This window comes from Xenopus laevis, chromosome 6S, assembly GCF_017654675.1.
Source record: "Xenopus laevis strain J_2021 chromosome 6S, Xenopus_laevis_v10.1, whole genome shotgun sequence".
NCBI classification, from domain to species: domain Eukaryota; kingdom Metazoa; phylum Chordata; class Amphibia; order Anura; family Pipidae; genus Xenopus; species Xenopus laevis.
This window is the reverse complement of record NC_054382.1, coordinates 87832952-87853110: the sequence shown is the minus strand read 5'-3', so window position 1 is coordinate 87853110 and position 20159 is coordinate 87832952. Positions and strand designations below refer to the sequence as shown.

Sequence of the window (20159 nt, the reverse complement as noted above, 5' to 3'; positions counted from 1 at the left end):
TAATGACATCCTGCACATAATAGTTATATTATGTACCTAAAAATGGATAATTATTTAAATCAGCACCAATATGACACACACTCAAAGGACTTCCAAGCAGTGGTAATATTTAAGTAGCTTTATTTCACAAATATATTTCCTAAGGAAATATAGGTTTGTGAAATAAAGCTGCTTCAATTTTAGCTCAGCTTGGAAGTCCGTGGAGTGCACATTGATTGATTGTCTCAAGCAAAGGGTTCGGGGCGTGGGTACCCGAACCTGCCTATTATTTGAATAAGTGCTTTACAGTAACAAAGGTGGTGTAGTTTAAATTTGTGTCATCATTAACTTGAATGATAGAGTAACCGTTTAGTAATTAGCATTTGGGCTTGAGCACATTCATATTCGTTTTGTATTTGCAATTATTTTGTTACCCTTAAAGGAGAAAGAAGGAAAGGTCTATTCACTGGGGGTGCCAAAAGGTTAGGCATAATGAACATGAAAAGAATAATGACGAAAACATGAATCCCCAAACTTCTAACTTGTGATATTTAGAAAACAAAATCATGTTGGCCTTGCAAAATAATACTCAGATAAGATGCCAACTCTTCGCTTCCTGCAGAGGAAGTGGTTAAATAATAAACTGAAACAGATTATTGGCAGGAAGCAGAGAGTTTATTTGGGTAAGAGGGGAAAACCTACCACACATTTTATGTGACATGCTCTTTATATGACAGTCAAAAGGACCACAGCATAAAGAAGAGCAAAGAAAGCAAGAACATTCTCAACGCACATGAATAATTATCTGGGTAGGGAAAGGTTGACTCATCTCAGACATAGAAAAATGTTAAAAAAAAAGTACAGGAAACTAAAGATATACATCAATTATGACATAAACCAGCTCTACCAATATTGATGAAGCGACTGTTTGGAATAACATAGTACATATCCTTTTTCTGAGCATACATTTAGATCAAGACCATACTCCCTTTACTACAGAAAATGTGTTCATTTTAGATCTGTTAAAGGAAAAGGAAAGGCCTATTTACTTGGGGGTGCCTAAAGTTAGGCATCCGCGCAAAGAAAGAAGATGAACGCTCCGTGGTGCTCGCTGGAAGAACCCCCTAACCGGTGCAGTTTTCTGCCGATAGGAAACCACCAGCCCGGGTAAGTGCCCCCAAGTAAATACAGCCATTTCTTCTCCTTTAAATAAAGTAAGTAGCCAGATAAACTAGGTGGCTGAAAAGCCAGACAGCAGAATACTAAAATACTCTCAGCAATTCAAATTTTACCTCATTTATTAACACTTTTGTCACAGTCAGTAAAATTGTCATAACAGTCTGGATAGTTTTCATCTTATGGACACAAATAACAATGCATGTGTCCAAATATTTTGTCAGAATTGAGCTCTTAAAACCACTCAGAAACATTAATGGTAATCCAAATTGCAAATGGGGATTTAAGATCTAGAAAAAGACCTAGCATCTGTATCTATTAGCTATCTTTAAAATAAGAATTTGGGAGCAACTGGTAAAATAAACTAAGTTGTGTCTTTGAAACAGATAAAATATAAAATAGAGCTTCTTCATAGTTTCAGCAGTTTCAATGTTGTATAATTGTATAGATGTCAGGCACTAACTTGAGTAAACTGTAGCATCAATTTTCCCAACTCTAATGGGCGAGCCGCTAGTCCTTATCTCAATACCAACTTCATTCCAGACGGGTTCTAGCTTCTTACAATGACCACACCAAGGTGCATAAAACTGAAAGCAAATGAAACATATTGTTTATTAAAGAAGCACATAAATCCAGTGTACAGCAGAACATATTTTAACAGTACCCCACTATGATAAAACACACATTATTAAAAACCTCAACATGATGAAGCAATACAAACCTAAGCTCAACATCTATAAAATAGATACAAGCTCTTTATTACAGTGGAACATTCTTATTTCTGCATCCAAGGAGACTATACAATAAAATCAAACTTTAGAAAATATGAAGTTTCCCATACATGTACGTTATTACAGTATTTTACCGAGTGGGTGCATGAAGCCCCTTAGGCTTATTTAATATGGGGTTGCATTATTTTATATTATTTTTTTTATATATTTAAGAATCAACAGAAATTGGATACAGGTCTTGGAGATTTAATCATTACTGTATTCATTGCAGGTCATCCATTTTGTTTGAAGTAAGAAGATTAAAATGCAAGAAAAATGCACAGTAATTAATTGTGAGCAAATTGTAGTGCTTGTAAAGAAAAATATGGTCATCTAAAAACATTTAAGAAAAGCATTAATACATTTTATTTGTTTTCCCACTTGACATTTTTCCTGGTAGCAATTCTGAAAGCCAAGAACTGGGAACCCTGTTTGTTGGGGCTATGATCCTGTAACAGCCATATGGACAGTTCCACAGCTTGCTTACTTAACCCGTACTTCTAAACTAAATTCAGTCAAACTGATCTACTGGATATGGGTGAAACATATCCATAAAGTGTTGCTTGGTCACTGAAGATACCCATGTCCAGGTTTGCTAAATATTTGCTAACTTTCATTTCATGGTAGTTCCATGCAATAATTTAAACGTTAACAAGCAAGTTAAAGATGTGCCAGCAATTGAGCAAACTGCCAATTATATTGTTTCTGGTATATGACCTCAATCCTACAAGTTTAAGCACAATTTATTTTAATGTTTAAAGTTTTTTTCTGCATATGTCACTCTTGATTTCCCATTGGCAATCTCAGAGGCAATACATCTGAAGTGTGATAATGAGCATTAAAATACAGTAAATCTGAGAGGGTATATATATTTTTTTAGCTTAAAGGAGCACCATATTCTAAGTAGCAGGTTCTGCATCTGTGCATCCACATATGTGATACATGGAATTAGGTAATTCCATATATGAAGAAAAATGATATACGTTATGAGAGAGCGAGGAGGGAGAGCGAGATGTTTCTAAACATAAACAAGCTTTTTGGAACAAATTGAACCAACTAAATTTTAATGAGTCTGACTGCATTGTAAGTCGATTGTGATTTCAGATCCTGATCCTTTACTCGTACCTAAATTGAGACATGGGGGAAGTTGATTCGGAAGGAGGAATCATTTATATGCAGAGAAGGAACCTTATCCGACCATGGTCGCGATAAAGAGTATGATCGGAAACAGTTTTATTCATTTAGAAAATTGAGGTTTCAAAGTTTTCAATTTTACCGTACTTTTTTTGTATGGACTTTGGATTGCCAGATAAGTTTAATTTTAACATTGCTGAACACAGTGGCATAACTAGATATTACGGGGCCCTACAGCAAATTATTTTCCAGGCCCCCAAAATGTCTACATGGGGGGAGAAAGTGGAAGCACTCCAGGCTAAAAAAATATGTTTAAATACAATGGAAGTGCAAATGATTTATCCTATTATCAATGCACATTCCCTGGTACACTGTCCCACAAATAATTCAATATATATATGCTAGTACACGTGTGTGTATAAAGACAAGGGTTTTTAGTTACAAAGTTATGATCATAAAATTGGTAAGCCACCATACCACGTCAATGTAAACCCCATACGGTGGTCCCCAACGGTTTACCTCAGTTCAATAATATAAAAGCAGTAGTCCTTGGGATCAGTGTCTCCTGACCTTGGGTTTGGTTTTAATCAGAGGGCTAGATCCTCCCACTAGCAGCTAGAGATGTCTAGAGGTTGACCTATTTCTACCAATATTTCTTGAAATTGTATATTAATTAGGGCCTCATGGGGCCCCTATACTTCCTGCCCCCCCCCCCCCTGCAGCCACAGGGTTTGCTTCCTCTATAGTTATGCCCCTGGCTGAACAGTTATGTTAATTCTAATATGTTCTATGTATGGAAATAAGGTGGCACATTTAAAGGTAGGCCTTTAAGTTATACAGTGTTTTATGCTACAATGAGAGGAGCGCCACTCTATACATTGTATAAGGCTAAAATAAATTATAATAAGTGCACATTAAATCGATACTTACATCAACAAGCCAGATATCATCCTTTCTGTTTTCTTTGAATCTAATTTAAATAAAAAAAAAAAACAAAACATTGGAATAAGACTTTTATAGAAATGAGATACAAACACACACTCAAACTAGTTTGTACAGAATAATAAATGTTTTCATTACATGCATAAACAATCCATAAATAGTAGAACATCAGTGTGTTTTTCACAAATAAAAAACAGACCTCCAAAATACTGTATACGTTCCCTAAACATGGGTAACATTTGTTAGACCAGTAGTGCCTGTGATAACAGCATGAACCTTGGGTTATGATACCATAAGAATGATATGGCTTTAAATATGAATGTCTCATGGCTGTCCTCAGGAAAAAATTCTGGAAAGCAAAATGCAGAACACTTTTGTGGATTGCTACCAATATGGAATATGTTATGTGCAAAAGGCTTACAATTGTGATCTTTATGTTGCTAGAGATCACACATGTACATTAACAAGTTAAGAAATCTCTATTGCTAGTTATATATACATATGGCATGGGTTGCAATACAATCCAACTATAATGCCATGAAGGGATAGTTTAAAACTATACTATTCTCCATGTAACCTGATGCTCATATAACACAATGCACAATCATTACCCTCTCCACCACCAATGAAACCATACATGGCTGAACCCCAAGAGCTTCTACACAAAGTAACTGGCCATGTGCAGGTGTTTTAGAAAATGATGGTTTCTAGATGGAGTTTGCAAGAAATGAATATAGTAAACTTTATTTACAAGCCCTACAAAATAATCAAAAGAGAAGGAAAGCTACAGAGGCAGTTTTTTGGCCAACAGATTAGCCACAATAATGTAAGCTACAATGCTTTACCATACCCAAGTAAACGTAGATATCAGGGTTTTAGATTTAAGCCATAAATGTTTATTATCAAATAACAAAGATTATAGAACATGACACTAATACAAAATTGCTGTGTTGTAGAAGAAGCTCAAGGTTAAAGGCCATTCTGTTATTAGAATGTTTGCACAGAACAAGGAATACATATGTTGTCTCATGTCACAAGTATTGCTAGTGCAAGGCCAAGAAAGACACATAGTTTCAGAAACTACAGCATAGATACCATTTTGGACACTGTGCTGACACAGTAGTTGCACCTTATTTGGCTTTTGTACTGAGACTGTGAGTCTGTCCCTAAGATGGAAATAGTGACACAGAATGATGATTGGATGCCACTGGATCAGCCCCATGGAAGAAGAAATGGTTAAATGGTCATCTGTTGTATTGCTAATTGTTCCCTCAACGTCCTCACGAGCTTTCATGACGTATGAGCTATTATTTAATACTCTGTATTATATTACTCTGTATTAATGTATACCTCAAATAAAGCTGTCTGGTTAATATCCTGAGTGAATCTGAATGGTTCAAGGCACAGGGGGAACTTTGGGGCCAGGCTCGATTTGAGTAAGTATTTATTTTAATCCAAGAGAGACTTACTCATTGTGGGTGAGAATCATATATCCCTAGTGGAGAATCATATCGATAGACGAGCGACAATATATACAAGAATATATTATACATCTATCCGACAAACCTCACTAGAAACTCTCTGTTTGTTTGGGATAGCAGCTGCCATATTAGCTTGGTGTGACATCACTTCCTGTCTGAGTCTCTCCTTGCTCACTCATAGCTCTGGGCTCAGTTTACAGCATGGGGGAGGAGGGAGGGGAAGAGGAGCAACTGAGCATGCTCAAGCCTGTGCCCTGTAGGTTTAAGCTGAAAGAAGGAAGTCTGATACATAAGTCCATTTGTACCCAATAGAAGGAAATAAATGTGGTGTTTCTTTGGACAGAGGACTCAGAGCAGCATTACTTTGAGGGATTTTTACTGGTGTATTTATATAGACCTTTCTGCTAAAGCTTACTTTATTGTAACCTTTCCTTCTCCTTTAATACAGTATACATTTCAGAAGCAGAAGAACATCTATAGGCTTTTCTGTCCTGTGACATAGACAGATTCATAATATACCATTTTTGCTTTATTTTTATTCCTTAAAGGGGCAACTTTTTTTTTTTTAACTTTTAGTAGGATGTAAGCAGCAAGACTCTGAAGTAACTTGCTAAAAAAAAATAAAAAATTACCCTATCAGCCAATATTCCCTAGGCCTAAATGAGTAAAAAGTAACGATGACAATAAAATTGTTGCCTCACAATTCAATAGTTATAAAGTTTAAAAAAAAAAAAAAGTATTACAAAAAAAAAAAAAAAAAAAAGAAGACCACCCAATGCTAAAAACAGGACATTATACAACATATTAGAAAATCATTAGTGATGAACTACTTCTTTACTATTTGCACTTTTAGAGCATTTTGGTATATCAGTACCTTTCTATAAATGGCTCAAGCTTCCCAAATCTATAGGGAGATTGAACCCAAAATATCTAAAACCCTCTTCTCTTAACAGCATGTCACGTATCCCTGGGGCTACATACAGCCTAGCTTTTTCCCCACAACATTGCAACACTTGCAAGACTCTACCACCTGAGCCAAATGCTGATGTAAGAACACAGCAATTTACAATATATTCAGTCATTAGACAGCAAATAGGTAAACAGGGGAGCAATAGCCAAACACCTGTTTTACCCTGAAAAACGTGCATGGTTAGTGAATGAGAATAGCAAAAAGAGTAAAATAGTTTCTGGCACACAAGGGCCCCTCTATGATTACAATGTTGTATTTTATACATATATTGTTAAATAAATATTACGCACAGTCTTTGAGTGTGAATTCTTTTTTTCTATTATAAACCACAGGGAAAACAATCTGTGTGATGGCAGTGGAACTGTTAGTATAGAGTTGCTTGGATATTTTACTCAGGTGTAAACATGCACAAAAAAAAAAAACATATACTGTAGCATTTTGCAGAGGCAAGCTCAGTATCTGCAGAAACATGCTTAGGCTCCCGCTGCCCACTGCTTCCAACTGATGCTCTATATGAGGGGGGTAAAGAACACTGGCAACTGAAGTTTCATTTACCAGATTCACCGCCTTACATTTTAGACTACAAGGGCTATAAATCAGTTTTTCTCCATCAATGTGCTCCCATAGACTCCCTCCTGTAACTACAGATATGGGATCCTTCATCTGGAAACCTGTTATCCAGAAAGCTCTAAATTACAGAAAGGCCATCTTCCATAGACTTTATTTTATCAAAATAATCCAAATTTTTAAAAGTGATTTCCTTTTTCTCTGTAGTAATAAAACAGTACCTTGTATTTTATCCAAACTGACATATAATTAATTTGTATTGGACACAAAAACAACCTATTGGGTTTACATGATTTTCTAGTAGACTAGGGTATGAAGATGCAAATTACCAAAAGATTGTTTATCTGCCAAACCCCAGGTCCTGAGAATTCTGGATAAGAGATCCCACACCTTTACACTGACAGGAGCTGTGTCAACCTGTGCGTAGACACACAGAGCAGCATTGAAACAAGAGTCACACAGAAATTTGCTCCGTGTGTCTGCACACAGGTCAACACAACACCTATCAGTGCCTAAACCTCCAGGGCTTGGGCTTGAGCATGCTCAGTTTGCTCCTCTCCCCCTCCCTGCTATGATCTGAGCCCAGGAAGTAATGTCACACCAAGCTAATGTGGCAGCTGCTATCCTAAACAGAGAGAGATTCTAAAGTGGTTTTCTCAGGTATGGTAAAGCATTTTTTAGATTGAACTATTGTGGCTAATCTATTGGCAGTAAACTTACTTGGTAGCTTTCCTTCTCCTTCAACAGTGATTCCTGGAAGTGACCTCTAAATATTATAGAGAATATTCTCACAAGAAAGGCACCTGGGTTATGGGAAAAGTACACTTTGCAGCTCATACTAAAGTTATACAACATTTTTTGCTTGATTAAAAGCAGTATGCCAAGTAGCACAAGCATATGCTTGGCCAAGAATATGCCCAGCTGAAAGATTCTCATTAACAGAGGGCAGCTTCAAAGTTCATCAGTAAGCAATGCCAGTTTTATTTCACCATAAAAAGTAGTAATTTCAATAGTCATTATATTATTTAATGCATATTACATAATGATTTGGCTAAAAAAAACCTTCAGACAAAACAAAGCAACATAACGCTTCATTGCACTAATTATGCAGACAATGAACCATACAACCCTAAATCCCCTCTCTGAAAAGATGCTCTTACTTTGATATGGACAGTAATAAGCTTACTCAGCTTCTCAACATTTTAACCTAAATAAGCAGCTACAGAGAAACACTAAGTTATTTCACCCTGATAAAACTGTAATGTTTTTAGCTGAACAAAATTGTATATATAAAAATAGCCTTTTTTGTATGTCTAATTTTGTTTTCATATTATTCTATTGATGTCTGTGTTTAAACAAATTGATGGGACATGCTTCTTGCCTCAGTATATTTCCCTATAACAAAAGTAAATCGCTAACATTACCCAGAAATTATTTTCTAGTAAATTTAAGGTACAAATTACAGAGAGATATGTTAACCGGAAAACTCCAAGTCCAGAGCATTCTGGATAACAGGTCCCATACCTGTTTTATAAATAATTACAAAAAAAAAATAAAATTCTCTGTTCATACTAACATCACACCTCAAGGGCACATAATGCCAGTTTGCCTCCCCTTAGCTGTGCCTCAGATAGAATCGGGAGAATTAAAGGAGGCCATATGTTCAACAATATGGTCAGCTGTCTTCCTGATCAAACATGATTCCATGTAAGAGACCATTGTGAAGCAGTTTCTACAATCCATTCATCAATTCTGCTGATCTGAGATGGCAAAAATTTTACAAAGATGATTCATGATTTACATTGGTCACCACAAACACAGTGTAGTCTATCTTCTCAGTGAGTGCACACAAACAACAATTAGTCTCTTTAGGAAGCAATATGAAGGAATTCACAATCTGAACACAAACAAAAATACTTTTTTTTAATACATAATTTTAACACTAGGGCATTTGAGAAACCTTTACACTTTACTATAAATTTGAGCGGTCTACATTTTCAGTACACTGCCTTCCCATAGGTACGTGCGTGGCAAACTTCCTGTCCCATTCTCATTCTGTAAGGATTATACTACCCTAGTAAAACATCCCTAAAATAACAGTCTGAGCTGCCCAGACCTTACTAATGTGTTTAGATGGAGCCATTGTCTATTTGTAGTTAGAGCTAACATGTACTACATAAGCTTCACATTCACTATCTGACATACCTCGATCATGTATGAATTAGGGAGACAAGTCTGACAGCAACAAATATCAGTCTGTAATTTCAGTTTAATGCTTATGTCTTAGAGGAAGATTACGAGCTGCCTATAAACATCATTAATTGTTAACCTATTATACACCCATAAGTAATCCTGGAGCTTATGTCACAAGCAGAATTTTGGGTGGGTTTGAAATGCCTTTCTTATCTGCAGCCACTTCACATATGGTAAATGCCAGAACTGTCAAATGGGGATCTCTCTGTATAGAGAAATGCAATGGTCAAAACTCATGTGCCATAAGTTTCACTACTACATTGGAAAGGAAGAAGTGTATTTATAGCTAAATGCAAGTATCAGATACTAGTTTGCCCATTGTTAAGTGGTATGTGGTGAAAGGATGTGATCTGCTGTATTCTGCAATGTACAGACAGCATTTTCCAATGACACTGGTCAGTTGGTTTGTAATGTACACTGCTGGACAAGGGCAACAGACAGAGAGGAGCTGAAAGCACTACAATGATGTTCAGTGCAACCAGTTGCTATGTGCATTTCACATGAATCATGTTATTGGGTTTCCTTAATCTGCACATCTAGAAAAAAATGGTAAATGCTGATGTTAAAGGAGAACTAAAGCTTAACTAAAGAAGTAGCCAGAAATGTTGTACATTATGTTTTGGACTTCTGTACTAGCCCATGGTAACCACAGTCATTTTGCAGGAAGATGCATCTCTAAAGATACCCCAGTAGTTCCTCATCTTTTTTCTGCTGATTTGCTGCACATGCTCTGTGCTGCTGTCTGAGCTTAGGGACAACTCACAATATGCAGTATATATATATATATATATATATATATATAAAATGTCATAATATAAGTCTGATTAGTAATTGATACAGATAAGTGCTACATGACAGCACAGAAACTAGTAAAAAGGTAACTAGCATCAGAATTTAATAATCAGCCCTGTAGCACCAGCTTATATTAAAGGCCAACCTCTTTTTCTGCTTGATAATTTGTGACAACCGATAAACTTAGCTTCTCAACAGTTGCTCAGAGCCCACTGAGCATTTGAGTGTCACAGACACTTTCCAAGATGGTGACCCCTGTGACCAGTTTGAAATTGCTGCTATTGAGAAGCTGAAATTTTAGGCTCATGCAAAAAGGTCATTTTATAAAATATGGCATTTTTAGGGTTTAGTTCTCCTTTAAGCAGCTCCTAACCACCCACTAAAACCTCTGGCATGTTCGGTACATTTTTTGTGCTGCTCTACTGAACGCTCATAGTCATGACAGACAAACCTTGGCACTATATAACTATAACCTGTCACTACCCATCAGTGTATCATGTGCTTTCAGTCCTGTAGTATTAGGAGCTGTAACAGGGGGAGAGGGGCATATTGTCAGCTGCTCTTCTTTGTCTATATGCAGAAGCTGACAAAATGCCCATTTGCCATGGACACACGTAAAGGAATTTAAGGTAGCCTGGACTACTCTATATCAAATTATTATTACTTCTTGCCAAACTGTAAAAACTAATTTTATTGAGTATTGTAAGTATTGTAAGTTTTAACCCTGCCATGCCAGTATTGAGTGTCTAGGTCATTATACTTTCTTTTAGATTTAAGGGCTTGGAGAGTGGTGACCTGAATATTCTGTCCTAACTTACTTTAGGCTACACAAGGTGCTTTTCAGCAACATGTCACCCCTGCTTCCTCCCTCTAACTTGAATAGGTCTGAAAGCATCCCTAATGCTTTTCAGCCTTAAGTGCTGTGAAATCAGGTTGCGGTGTGCATTGATACATTCCTATACCGCAAGAGAGAAACCCATGTCTCTGTATTGCAGAATATGCAGAAAAGTCTGATCTCTTTGAGGAATATGCCAAGCTACACACAAATATATAAAATAGCTCTTATGCAAATGTACGACTGCTGCTGACATGATTTATTTTATTTATGACACTGCCTCATGCTGAACTGCAATTCCCAGCAGACTGGGGTTTAAAATCAAATAAAGGCAAATAAAATTCACAACCATAAAGGAGCAAATAAGTTTTTTTCCCCACTTACGAATCATCCAAATCTTCTACTAATGCCGAAACGGGGACTGAAGCCAATAGTGAAGTTGAAGCGACTGCAAAACAAAAGAGATGAATGAAAGCATTGCTGTCACTGTTCACTCATGGGATGGGTTGATCTCCCTTCCACTTGCTGCTCTGCATGAAATGCCTCTACTATTAACATACACAGAGTGCTCTATCAATAAACATATACATAGATACATAAGGAAACAATCAGGCCATTCACTGGAACACATATATGATGTGATTTCCAAAAGGAAACTGTTAATGACTATGACTGGAAACAGCAACCATAAAGAGAATTTAAAAAGAAGAAGCCAAGAAAAGGAGCAACCATCAGCAAGTGGCAAGGCTTATAAAGGGCACAGCAGTTACCTATTGCTAAGATGAAGCACAACCCAGCAGCTGCCATATTCGAGGGGTAGATGCTAGAATGAAGAGGCTTTGAGGAAGTAGGGATGTCACAGTCATGTGACCAAAATAAGGGCGGAAGTGCATGATGTCACACGAGGGCGTGTCTATGGCCAATTCATCCACTGGAGCCGCGTACAGCAAAGCACCGTGTTATCACGAGAACAGGAGCTGCCACTGTTGGGAGGGAGGGGGAGATTTAAATGTAGAACGGTGTGAGCGTAGGGTTTAAATAAGCGTGTGGCCAGGAAATGCTTTCATGCAATACTGAGTTTCCGGTATTATTTACAGGGTTACGGTGCACGGTTTGGGACAAATAGGATTTAATATTAGGGGATAGGATGTATTAGTGTCGTTTTAGATAACGGATTGGTATGGGCTACTGAGGAAGATCGCTGTGATTTATAGACGCACGCTGGGGGAGCGCAGTGTTATAATATGTGCCTTGTACCGTTTTCCTATCCCCCTTTATAGTCCTATTTAAAACCCGGGATCACCGCAGTGGTACAGTCCGATCTCCCATATAGTCCCGCGCATGCAGGAATAGGAAGCAGATCGTCTGTGACATCACAAATGTTTCAAAGCAGTTCCATGTCAGCTGCTTGTGTTCTATGCTGAGCGTTGAGGCTGTGGGATTTTGCTTTTTCTGTTTAAAGTGATACCCACACTAAAAAAAACGAAAAGCATTGGGCAAATACTTTATGGCAAAGTTATAAATAGCATGCAAAGTCAGTTTTATGAATGTAAAAAAGGCATCATTTCTGGTTTCGGTATCTCTTTAATGCTTGTAAAACTCTCCTTTAAAAAAATAAAACAAGTGTTGTTATACCGATTTTGTGAGACAACCCAAAATAATAAATCATTTGGCAGAAAATGATTAAAGGAATTATTCAGTATAAAAAAAAAATGGGTAAATACAGGCGTGTATTTGTGGCGAGGCCTAGACAGGCAAAATATTAGGGGTGGCATGCCACTTAGCTCACCAGTGCTCCAGGGCATGCGGGGGGGGGGGGTGCAGGCTGCGAGCGATAGGACCACACGGCCATACGCTAGGAGCGTGCGGTCTAGGGGAGCCTGTGCTGGAAATCCGGCCCTGGATAAATAGACTGTGTAACCCTTTGGTGGTACACTCACTTAATTTGGCACAGTTGCTAAGGCGATCAGGTGACCTGACCTGGCCTCTGCATGAAACATACTGGGATTTACAGTGCAGTGCTGCACCTAATGAGCACTGAGAAATAGCACCACAGGCAGGGGCGTAACTATAGAGGAAGCAAACCCTGTGGCTGCAGGATTCCCTGGAGGTATAGGGGCCCCATGAGGCCCTAATTCATATACAATTTCAATAAATATTGGCGAAACAAGTCAACCTCTAAACATTTTGGGGGCCTGAAAAATAATTTGCTGTGGGGCCCAGTAATATCTAGTTACGCCACTGACCACAGGGGAATTCCACCGGGAAAATAAATCATACCGTTTGCAATTAACCAATAGAAAAAGGTAAATGAAAGAAACCGTGCAAGTCTAATACATAGCACAGTCCTAGACTCTGGACCTACTAATCTCACTATTAGGGATAGGCCAGACGTGGCGTTTTTGCTGCGTTTTTACGTTGCGTTTTTAAAAAAGAACAGCCAGGCGTAAATACGGATAAACTGCACTACCACTGAAACTAATGGAAAACGCACTATGGCAATTCACACAGGGTGCTTGGAAGCTGAAATCCGCCACAGGATGCCAGTATTGGAGTTTTTTAGCAGAAACGCCAATAAGTCAAGAAACTACCAAATCAGTAGACTCTTATTGGATCTGCATGTTTGAAACCACACTTTACGTAAATACGCAGCGTATTTTTAATATGTCGTCCAAATTCAATGAGAAGTGCATGTCGGGAAAATAATCGTACGTGCTGAAAAACGCATGTTGACGGTCGCGTGTGGTTTCAGTAGCGTATTTACTCCTGGCTGTTTTTTTTTTTAAAAAATGCAACGTAAAAACGCCCCAAAAACGCCACATCTGGCCTTACCCTTAGGTATCACTCTGACTGTCTAACAAAGTCTTTTTATAATACAGTTCCCATCCAGGGATTAAAAAAGGTACAGTCCACTTTAAATGAAATGTACCTTCCCAAGAGCTCTTATACCCTAGGTGGTAGTGCTACCTATCCCAAAAGTACCTTTTCCTTTGGACACTTAATATCAGATCCAACGTGGCAGGTGCACAAACAAGACCTGTCCTCACACAGGCCCCACACATGTAGCCTTGCCAATATCCTCCCTTGGGTGCCTCACTCACCGATGTGCTCTCATAGTCAGTCACACTGGAGATTACAGGCAGCTCTGCTGCAGGGTCAATCTCAGCAGTGACACCTTTGACCTCCTAATACTAATTTTCAATTTGACCATTAATAAATCTGCCCCTTAATGTATGCTGATCTCAATTACAGAAGAATCTCTTATTGGAAAAATCCTCAGGTCCCAAGCATTTGGGCAATTTAAACTGCCCTGTCATGCCGGATTAATAATTTCCATTAGTGATTTCCATTAATTTTTTTGGCAGAACCCAGAGGTATGGGGCTATTGACATATATTATGTATAATCGTTTTTCGGAGGACTAGAAGAAATTGTGCAATTCCTGGAAAATGTAAAACTGGGGAAATGCATTATTCATTATATATTGGTTGGACCATAAAAAAGTGTAAAATCAGGCTATGTTAAATTTAGATTTCACTGTATTTTTATATCCTAATATCCTGCAGGTCATGTTATAATTGGGCCTTATACATACTATATGTACTTAAGTGACACCTAGTGGGCATTCCTCAATTACACACCTATCTTAAAAATTGACTTTCACCATCTTCCGTTAATATTTCTTACTGGACGTTTGGTTTGGATATATTTATAACCTTTTTCTTGAGTTAATTTTGAACACATGTATATGATATTTTACTAATAGTATGCAGTGAAGTGGGGTGCTTATTCTGAACCACAGAGCACCCAAATGCATAAATGAAACAGAAAATGTTTGTTCTGCTGACATTCCGGATTTATGTGTACCAAATAAACTGGATAAACTGATATTTTTCCTCACTGAGCAAAAATCATATTTCAGGTATTAGTAAGAGGAACATATAGAGGCATTTATTATTATGAAGACTGTAATGTCTGACTGCAGCGTTATGTATTACATGAGCAAGAGGAAATAGTATATTTCAGGTTTTCATACATCTAAAATTACAGTTATATATCCAAATGATAATTGATCCTCTAGAGGGTTTACAATGAGGGTCACAGTGATAATAAGATATATACCTGTATAATAGCTTTATATATGCTTAAGTTTTCTGATTCAGAATGTTGTTTTCTTTTTCCCCAGGCTGCATATGGCATCAAAATGCAGGTGGTGCCAATTCTTTGCTTTAGAAATTTCCAATTTTCCAAGTACATTTCCAGATTCCAGGATAGTGGCTTTACCCTGTACTTACCACCTACACCTTGCATGTGGTGCCAGTTTCAGGACTAGATGCAAAGTGCAGCCTGCAATGAAATCCCACAGACATTGGCACCCCAAGGATGGGTTTGAAGTGGAGCAATTTAGCACCCCTTGAGAATTTAGCACTTGTGTGCATGTGATGATAAAAACCCCTAATGGAAAAAACCTATAAGGGCAGGGGATTTATGTGCAGCTTGCACCTTTTGCTCAATCAGAGCTCCATGGCACAGCAATGCAAGTCCCAAAAGCAAGTAGCACTGTATTCTTTTGCGAGGCACAGTTCATTTGCTCCATACTGCAGTGCCAAAAGCTATGTCTGTATAAGCTCACTTTGGGGCAAAGTGCAAAATCCATGATGGTTTGCACTTAGTTTCTACACTTTAGAGACCTCGATTCTGGGATGGCAGTGGATGTGATTTACTTAGACTTTGCTAAAGCATTTGATACAGTGCCACACAAAAGGTTACTGGTTAAATTAAGGAATGTTGGCCTGCAACATAGTATTTGTACCTGGATAGAGAACTGGCTAAAAGATAGACTACAAAGAGTGATGGTAAATGGAACATTTTCTAATTGGACCAGTGTTGTTAGTGGAGGGGGGCTCTGTACTAGGTCCCTTGCTTTTCAACTTGTTTATTAATGACCTGGAGGTGGGCATTGAAAGTACTGTTTCTATTTTGCAGATGATACTAAATTGTGCAGAACTATAGGTTCCATGCAGGATGCTGCCACTTTGCAGAGTGATCTGTCTAAACTGGAAAACTGGGCAGCAAACTGGAAAATGAGGTTCAATGTTGATAAATGCAAGGTTATGCACTTTGGCAAAAATAATATAAATGCAAGTTATACACTAAATGGCAGTGTGTTGGGAGTTTCCTTAAATGAGAAGGATCTAGGGGTCTTTGTAGATAACACGTTGTCTAATTCTGGGCAGTGTCATTCTGTGGCTACTAAAGCAAATAAAGTTCTGTCTTGCATAAAAAAGGGCATTAACTCAAGGGATGAAAACATAATTATGCCTCTTTATAGGTCCCTGGTAAGGCCTCATCTGGAGTATGCAGTTCAGTTTTGGACTCCAGTCCTTAAAAGGGATATAAATGAGCTGGAGAGAGTGCAGAGACGTGCCACTAAATTGGTTAGAGGGACGGAAGACTTAAATTATGAGGGGAGACTGTCAAGGTTGGGGTTGTTTTCTCTGGAAAAAAGGCGCTTGCGAGGGGACATGATTACACTTTACAAGTACATTAGAGGAAATTATAGACAAATGGCAAGGGACCTTTTTACCCATAAAGAGGATCACCGTACCAGAGGCCACCCCTTTAGACTAGAAGAAAAGAACTTTCATTTGAAGCAACGTAGGGGGTTCTTCACAGTCAGGACAGTGAGGTTGTGGAATGCACTGCCGGGTGATGTTGTGATGGCTGATTCAGTTAATGCCTTTAAGAATGGCTTGGATGATTTTTTGAACTGACATAATATCAAAGGCTATTGTGATACTAAGCTCTATAGTTAGTATAGGTATGGGTAGATAGAATTTAATTAAAAGTAGGGAGGGGTGTATGTATGGATGCTGGGTTTTCATTTGAAGGGGTTGAACTTGATGGACTTTGTCTTTTTTCAACCCAATTTAACTATGTAACTTTGCACACTGCCCCTACTGATGCCATGGCTTGCATCACAGCTGGAGCTGTAGGAACAGGATATAAAGGATATACTATGCTGTTGCTCCACACTGGTTCAACGTGTGTGTTTACTTCAGAAACTCTTTTATAGTTTATATAAACAAGCTGCTGTGTAGCCATGGGGGCAGCCATTCAGAGGTGAAAAGGCATAGGATACACAGCCAATAACAAATAAGCTCTATAGTATACAGTGGAATTTTTCAGAACGTATGTGTTATGCACTGTATATCCTGTACTTGAATGGCTGCCCACAAGGCTACACAGCAGCCTGTTTATATGAACTATCGTTTTAGTGTTTTTGATGCAAACACAGCAGTTTTACCAGTACAGTATGTTATATTGTCTTTTCTTTAAAACACTTTCATTTTTGGTGTCACTGTTCCTTTATAATCACAAAATACAATGAGCCCTTACTGCCCATAACAAACTCTGTAAGCACTGTAATTGGCTTAGTTTGAATATGTGCCCCTATATTTAGATTTCTAAATTTTCTGCAACTGCAAATGTTTCCACCAGGTGGTGCATAAGAACAGGAAAATCTTCATCTCAGGGCTTTATTTTTGCAATACATTAAAGCTAAATAAATATTAGTGTACTTATGTTATGCAAACGATTTGCCAGCAGCTGTAAAGCTGTCAGCTTTTGCAAGTCATGCTCTCTGTATTTTTTACTCTGTAACCCTTGTTTTTAAACTAAAAAACGTAAAACCCCTGCTTGTTATAAATTAATGTGAAGCACTGTGGAACTTGCTGGTGCTATATAAATTAATGATAATAATTAAAATGCAAATTAATTATTTCAACATTTTAAAGGCCTATTTTCTATACATCACATAGTGTGGAAAAGTGCAAAAATGGCATGCTCCCTACCCAAGCCAAATTTTCCCATCATTCTGAGACAAAAGGTCTGGAGGGGCATGACACGTAGCCCACAATAGGACCTTGTCAATTCTGCAGTAATAAACAGTGTTTAGATGTGCGTCCTAACGCTGTGTTCTTCAATGAGCACCAGATTTTTCTTACTGCAGAGTACTTTATCCAGGGAGGTTCATGTGCTTAGGAAATAAGCACTAAGTGGGGCACTCTTGCATCCCCATGAGTCATAAATGGCCCCTATAGTGTTCTGAAAGTTTACATACTAGATTCATTGCTCTGATAGATAATATTTCTCCTAATCTAAAACGTTTTTCTTCTCCACAATGCAATATTTTCTTTTATACTCTTCAGTGAGGCTACCTGTAACAGCAATGCATCTGACCTGTAAGGTAAGGTATCCTAAACACAGAACTAACTCCAAGGACCCGGTCAAAGCTCACTCTTATGTCTATAGCAGGACTTAAAGGGATCCTGTCATCGGAAAACATGTTTTTTTCAAAACACGTCAGTTAATAGTGCTACTCCAGCAGAATTCTGCACTGAAATCCATTTCTCAAAAGAGCAAACAGATATTTTTATATTCAATTTTGAAATCTGACATGGGGCTAGACATTTTGTCAATTTCCCAGCTACCCCCAGTCATGTGACTTGTGCCTGCACTTTAGGAGAGAAATGCTTTCTGGCAGGCTGCTGTTTTTCCTTCTCAATGTAACTGAATGTGTCTCAGTGGGACATGGGTTTTTACTATTGAGTGTTGTTCTTAGATCTACCAGGCAGCTGTTATCTTGTGTTAGGGAGCTGCTATCTGGTTACCTTCCCATTGTTCTTTTGTTTGGCTGCTGGGGGGAAAAAGGGAGGGGGGTGATATCACTCCAACTTGCAATACAGCAGTAAAGAGTGATTGAAGTTTATCAGAGCACAAGTCACATGACTTGGGGCAGCTGTGAAATTGACAAAATGTCTAGCCCCATGTCAGATTTCAAAATTGAATATAAAAAAATCTGTTTGCTCTTTTGAGAAATGGATTTCAGTGCAGAATTCTGCTGGAGCATCACTATTAACTGATTCATTTTGAAAAAAAAAATTTTTTCCCATGACAGTATCCCTTTTATATAAAAGGACCAAGGAGAGAGTTCTGAGCAGGCTAAGGAGCCGAATGTATGCAGAAAGGACGGGGGAGCAGTCAGCAAGACGTGAACAGGCAGGGTCAAAACCGGACAGACAAAGCAGTACCAAAACAGAAGAGTAGTCAAAGTTACCGGACCGAGGTCAAACCAAAATCAGGATCCAGAGAATAGTCAATATACAGGCAGAGGTCGGTACAGGCGGTAGTATGGCAGTGTCAGGAACAGGTAAGGGTCAGGTATAGACTAGAGACGCACACCCAGGAACTATAGGAATAGACCTTTATGTTGGGCAATGGGAATAGGATATTTGTGCCTTTAAATATTTGAATTTTTGAACCACAATGGCATCATGCCCAACAAGGCTGAAGATCTCCTAGCGTCACGTGAACCCGGAAGCGGCGAAAATTAGGAGCGATGCACAGAAGAGGCAGGAGTCCCTGCAATGAGCGCGACCGGTGCAAGGGAACCATTGAACTGCTAGTCTGAATAACTACAACTGACATTTTGAAGTTAATAGGATGTTTGTGAGATTATTAATGCCATTCCAACCAAAATGGAAAAAAAAGGCTACTTCAGGTCATATTATTTTATGCCGGGTTATCCAGAATGCTTGGGACCTGGGGGTTTCTGGATTTGGATCTTCACACCTTAAGTCTACTAAAAAATCATGTAAACATTACTTAACCCCAATAGGCTGGTTTTGCTTTCAATAAGGATTAAATAATAACATAGTAAGGTGGGTTGAAAAAAGACACATCCATCAAGTTCGACCTTTTAACTCTATTTTAACCTGTCTAACTGCTAGTTGATCCAGAGGAATGCAAAAAAAACAGATTTGATGCCTCTTCAATTTGCCTCAGAGGGGGAAAAAATTCCTTCCTGACACCAAAATGTCAAAATCGGACTACTCCCTGGGTCAACTTAATTATATTAATATAATTGATTAATTACCGTATATACTCGAGTATAAGCCGAGTTTTTCAGCATCCAAAATGTGCTGAAAAAGTCTACCTCGGCTTATACTCGGGTCAGCGGGCAGTAGCAAAGATTGCAGTCACTTTTAATCATTCCTATACCAACAGTTCACTTGGGGAGAGACTGCAATATCACACAGCGCCCTCTGTTGGTTATATGAAAGAATAGCAGTGCGCCCTCTGTTGGTTATATGAATGAATAACAGTGACTGCAATATCACACCGCACCCTCTGTTGGTTATATGAAAGAATAACAGTGACTGCAATATCACACAGCACCCTCTGTTGGTTATATGAAAG

General features: G+C 38.3%; 1 protein-coding gene across 1 annotated transcript in view; it reads right to left on the bottom strand.

Moving 5' to 3' along the window:
- The window catches only part of tmx3.S (thioredoxin-related transmembrane protein 3 S homeolog), a 37303-nt gene extending 25587 nt beyond the window's left edge, over window positions 1-11716 (bottom strand). The window contains 4 exon segments of the mRNA NM_001092457.1: window positions 1619-1742; window positions 3990-4029; window positions 11284-11347; window positions 11670-11716. Of these exon segments, the coding sequence (NP_001085926.1) occupies window positions 1619-1742; window positions 3990-4029; window positions 11284-11347; window positions 11670-11706 (265 nt within the window). The 5' untranslated portion in view covers window positions 11707-11716.
- Between the last annotated feature and the right edge of the window lie 8443 nt (window positions 11717-20159).